Raw genomic sequence first — 5,614 nt, forward strand, 5'->3', positions numbered from 1 at the left:
CTTTCTTTCTTTCTTTCTTTCTTTCTTTCTTTCTTTCTTTCTTTCTTTCTTTCTTTCTTTCTTTCTTTCTTTCTTTCTTTCTTTCTTTCTTTCTTTCTTTCTTTCTTTCTTTCTTTCTTTCTTTCTTTCTTTCTCGCTTTTTCGCTTTCTCGCTTTCAAATGTTACCTTGAAGTAAGTAATGGACTTATTCGCGTGCCCATTTTCTTGTAGGAGATCCATGAGTTGTTTACTCTTTCCTCCAGAACCAATTTGGGCCACTTTGAAATGCAATTTGGGATTGGTGTTGGTTTTCATGACGTGCGTATTCCCGATATCATACCCGTAGACTTCGCAACCTATAGAACTTGTCCCGTTAGAGATATTAAACATTCCAGAAAAAGAATTACTACTTCTTACCCATTGCAGCCATGGCTTGTTCAAACGAGATCTCATTTTCGATCCCAAACGAATAGACCAAGCAGTTTGAAGGTTCGATGTCGTCCAAACAAACGTATTTATGCCCATCGTAGCACTTGGACGTCCAAGCTCCATGACCTGTTGGGAGTGCAAACAATACTAAACCTTTAAAGACTTTGATGATCTAAGGATGATCTAAGGATGATCTAACAATTTTATTTTCTTTAACTTGCTAAAGGTACCTAACGTCGAAAAGATTATTTTCTAATGTTTTGGACATGTTTTGTACCTTGTTTTGTGTCTAACCGAGTAAATGCGAGCCTTTTGAATACCGTTGTGGAAGCAAGCTCAAAATTATTTATTATACTTTCGTCTATTTATTTTTATTGCGCCCTCTATTTATGAATTTGGAATAGTTGGAAGCAAGACTTTAGTAGCCTAGATTTTGTCTTAAATAGTGCAAAAGCATATTTTGAAGGATGCAAATTCGTCCTTTTGTTCTATACCAGCCAATGACAAGGAATCTCTCAAAACAGCAACAATTCTTTTTATTGGTGGGTGCTGGTGTTTCAAAAAAACCCTGCTTTTTGGAAACAATGGCTCTCTGTTCCAGGTATTGAAAAAAAACTCAGGTCTAGTTCTGTTTTTCTCCATATTTCATAAAGAGCAAGAAAACAACATCTGAAAAGCAAAATCGGATTGGTCGATCCAATTTAAATTTAAATCGGTTAGGTTCTCGATTAGTCACTTAGAGTTTTTTGACGGTGTTACTAATAAAAATTGCACTAACGAAAGGACCAAAATCTGCCAAATTCAAGTTTTAAAAAAGCTAGCTTAACATCTCAAGATTCGGTTTTTGGAGCCCTGAAGGAAAGCCAACAATCATATCATCCAAATTATTCCGATAGGTTGTGGCATGTCCATTTCAGGTTGGTTGTTCAGGTGTGTGTATGCAATAATCTTATTCCTCGTCGCGAAATTGCTGAGGTTTTATGGTTTGAATGTGTGAAAGAGCTGAACTGAGGCATTGGGAAGAAAACCGGTCAGTTCAATCTTCTCGAATTTCTGCTGAGGCCAGTTTTTTAAAGCTCGTACCTCAGGAGTTAGGGGCTTGGACGTTAACCAGTATGAAATTAAACTATCCAAAGTGGTGAGCGAATACTTATTCTGGGAGACGTCCAAGCCTTAACTGAGAGGTAAAAGCAGTTAAAAACCTCGCCTATGGACGTACAAACAACATTTTTTGGCGGAATCTACTCATCATTAAGAAAGGGGGGGAGGGGGGAATTCTATCATATTGAAAATGGAATTCTTAACAAAAATCCCTCTACCCCTAATTTATGATAAAGAGTAAGCAAAAAGATACAGCTAATATTTCAGCAACTCCCCTGAGGTGTGATTTCCTAAGCTGAATGTTTAGGTAGGGTCATTGTGCCGCAAAATAACATTGAGCTTTTTACACAAGCAAGAGTTATGGCAAGGAAAGGAACTTACCTGCTCGTTTCATCACTTGGCATGCCGTTTGAATGGGATAAGTGACAGTTTGTGCCAACATTTTTGAAATAGACGCCAAGCTCGCTGTGTCAGAATTAAACTCCAAAACTCTTCTGATCTGGGATTTATCTTTTTGGCAAAACTTATCCAAATTCAACTTAGATGAAATAGCATTTCGCTCTAACGGTTTGAGGAATGATTTTTTAAGCCTGCTGATTGTGACTCCAACCTGGTTCTGAAGTTTCCACATTCCTTGGGTGTTTTGAGTTGTAATCTTCTTGTTCATCATCGAAACGTAAAATGAGGTCATAACAACCAATAATAACAACATACTTATATTTTTCATAGCAGAAGTCATTGTTGGTAGTAGATTAGTTCTGAAAGGAGATAATATTTAGGCTTGAATTTTACTTTGAGGGAGTGCCAGGGCGTCGCAACATCCATTTTTTTATTTATATATATACAGGGTACAACTAAGGAAGTAGGCTTTATTCAGGGCATTAGATTTCCATTGTTATATGTCGAAATCTGGTACCATGTTGTGGTTCTTCATCTGAGAGTGCGGTTAACGTCTAACAACTTCCTGTCGAGAAAGACTGAGGAGGAGAATCAAACGGGGGCCTCCCTCTTGCCAGGCAGCCGCACTAACCACTAAACCACATCTCCTCCCTTTGAATTTAAATCATTTTTCTCGGCAAAGCTGTGCTTTACAGAGAGAGAGCTAGTGGTTAGGTGAAATTGACAAGCATACAGTTTTGAACTTCGCCTTCAAATGTAATTCAAAATTGAAGACGGGACATTGAAGCAGGAAAAGGAAATGACGTCATAGCCACTGGAACTTTTGGGGCTTAAAAGCTCTTAGCTCTTTGTTGAATTAGTTATTTCAGGTTAACCTTACACTCTTACCGAGAGTAGAAAAAGCACTGCGAGCCAAATCTCAAAAAAGTAAAAATGATTACTGCTTGATATACAGGGTGTTTCAAATAAAGTGGAACAACTGAATATAGTTATAACTAAATGTGCACAAAAGGCGCAGATGTTTATTCGCATTTTTGTATTCCTCCAATTTTAATGCCTATTTGGCGTATTTCATCTTATTTGCACTTTTATTTGCATTATCAGCAATTTTTGACCAAAATTGAATTATCTAACTCTGGCTGACTTCTTTGTGAGATGTTGATCTATGCCTCATAGAGCCTTGTCAACACCACTTCCGACGATATTTTGGGTAGTTAAACATTGGCCAATTCATCTGCACAATTTAAAGGAAAAATTCCAGAAAAAAGAAAAACTGTATCAAAATCTTATTTACAATTAGTGCCCTGGGTCACATAATGTCCGGAAAAGAAATTGTGTTCAAGGCAAGGCAAAAGCAGTTTATTTAGCACTCTACCATGCCTACTCCCGTTTTCTTTGGGCTGTATGACGCTGTAAATAAGGGCCTTTATTGATATCAAGATCACTCTTAAGAGATGGGTATGAGGACTGCTGGCTTGCCAGAATGCTATTTTCTGTAGTTTCAGCAGTGGGTGTAGCTGTTCAAAGAGATGATTTTTTCTTAGTGGAGTTTTGTTTTTGTTTCGGAAAATTTTAAAAGTAGTTTGCCACTTGACTTGAGTTTTGAACCAGCTTTTTTAATTTGAAAAAGGTCATGAAGACAAGTGTCCCATCCTTTTGGAAAATATAGGACAACTCCCAGGTCTGCTGGTCCATCCATGGTTTTACATTGGACTTCAATACGTCCAACTAAATGTCCTGGTTTACCGTTACACCCTCAGGAATGAAAGTCTTCCCATGGGACGTCCCCCCCCCGCCCAAGACATAACCACAGCTGGGTTTTTGGCGTCTAAAGACCGTCCGCTCATCAACAGGTACATCTTTGATGTTTTTAAGCTGAAATGCGGCGATCATTTTAGTTGCTGTAGGCAACTTCTATTACGAAAGTATTCTAACCCATCCAAATGACAGTAGGACGTGAGACAGTGGCGAGGGTACTGGGCATTTTTCTGGATCGTTTAAGCCTCTCGTTCTTTTTCATTGCCTCTTCTGGAGGTGGTAAGGAGCCATCTTGAGGTCAGCCTGAACGATTATCCATCCACCTGGAAGTGCCGTGCCGTTGATTAGAATTTCTTGTGCCCTCAACGCTCTTCTCTTCAAAATCTGGGGCATGAAATGGGCGAACGCATTTGAGGTGTCTTGACCTCGTCGACTTTCTTCAAGCCTAACTTTTCAAACTTCACACAAAGAATGCCCTCGCAATTGAATAAATAGCTACTTTTTCACAAGTCTCTTGACTTGCTCCTCGACGTTGCAGAGTTTTGAATGGGTGTCTGAGCACAAGTTAACTAACCTGAAAAGTCCCTGGTGTGAGGAATACTAGTTTTGACGACCGTTTGGAATTTATCCTCAACAGTCAAAAAAAAGTTTCACCGGTCTCTGGACTGAACACACTCAGATTTGCTGTTTCCAGCTAATGTATTTCATTGGTGGGAACTGACAGGGGATGTGTTCAATCTAACCCACCCTTTACGAATCGAATTCAATCAAAAGCGAAACACATATGTGCAATTGGAGCAACAAGAGGGGTGTAGAAGGTGAGCCTGAAAGTGATGAAATAAACAGAAACTTAACTAATTGAAAAAGGAACCACTTGTTTTTAGGACTGCTCTTGTAAAAACCTGTCATTACAACGTTTCCTTTTAACATAATATTTAGAAGCTAAAGAAGGCCATAAATATCAAAGAAAGCTGAAACGGGGCAAAGAATCCAAAAGCAGTTGATGCTGCTAAAAGTACTAAGTCCAATTATTTTCGAGCTACATTATAAAAGTATGACAAACAGTTTATTCTGGCAAGCCCGCAAAAACTAGGTCTTTAGAGGTAAATTTTGTCGCTATTGTTCAAGGCCAGGGGTTAACCTTTATTACGTCATATTTTGGAGAGTGGGCTGAATGACGAGGTTGGTGATGATTTATCGAAAGCAGCCTTGTCCTGATGAAGGAAAAGGCTGTCAGTTTGAGCACCCTAATTGGTGTCAAAAACTTCTCAAGTTCGGCCTTGAGAAGTCCTCGTACAATAGGAAGAAGGGATGTTCAAAGGTAGATTGTCCTGTTTTTCACCCGTACATGTGCCGTCAGTCCATGAGACTTAGGACGTGCTTTAATGTACGGTGTACCTCCGTCCATGTAGAAGGGACGCAAAGAAAGGCGAGAAATAGGAGAGCTCAGTTTCGTAGTTTTAGAGCTGAACCTATTCCTAAACCTAATCCCACCCCATCCCCCTTCCCTAATCCATTTAGCTTCCTCCCACGCTCTCTCCCAATTTCCTCCTCTTCCTTCAAATACCCAATCCACCCCTATTCCTATAAACACTTTCCTTCCCTAATATTCCTTGCCCCACTCCTATTCCCAAAATTCGTTCCTATTCTAATGTAGATGCCCAACCCATTCCTCAAACCCAACCATCCCCATTAGCTCATGCTTTGCCTCCAGTAGAACGTAGCTTTGTTGATAAGAGGGATTTTTTACGGTTGGAGAGGATGGTCCAAGATCTTGTGAACTTGGTCCGTCAAAAGAGTGGCCAGTGAAAGGGCTATATTTGAACGTGCATTGTCTAATTTCTAAAAAAGACAGCACAAAAGTTCCGCTCTTAGAAGAACTAGCCGTTGAGAGAGAGATTTCATTCATCTCTATAACAGAAACCTGGCTTCGGCCAGGGGTCTTAG

At 39.6% G+C, this 5,614-nt stretch overlaps 1 protein-coding gene across 1 annotated transcript in view; it reads right to left on the reverse strand.

The window, feature by feature from the left end:
• LOC131881799 (uncharacterized) overlaps positions 1 to 766 on the reverse strand; it is a 2,515-nt gene extending 1,749 nt beyond the window's left edge. Inside the window, exons 1-2 of the mRNA XM_059228757.1 lie at positions 398 to 766; positions 167 to 336 (exon numbers count right to left, since the gene is read on the reverse strand). Coding sequence (XP_059084740.1) covers positions 167 to 336; positions 398 to 410 — 183 coding nt within the window. The 5' untranslated portion in view covers positions 411 to 766. The remainder of the gene's footprint in view (positions 1 to 166; positions 337 to 397) is intronic.
• Between the last annotated feature and the right edge of the window lie 4,848 nt (positions 767 to 5,614).

This window comes from Tigriopus californicus, chromosome 6 (assembly GCF_007210705.1).
Source record: "Tigriopus californicus strain San Diego chromosome 6, Tcal_SD_v2.1, whole genome shotgun sequence".
In the NCBI taxonomy this organism is placed as follows: Eukaryota; Metazoa; Arthropoda; class Copepoda; order Harpacticoida; family Harpacticidae; genus Tigriopus; species Tigriopus californicus.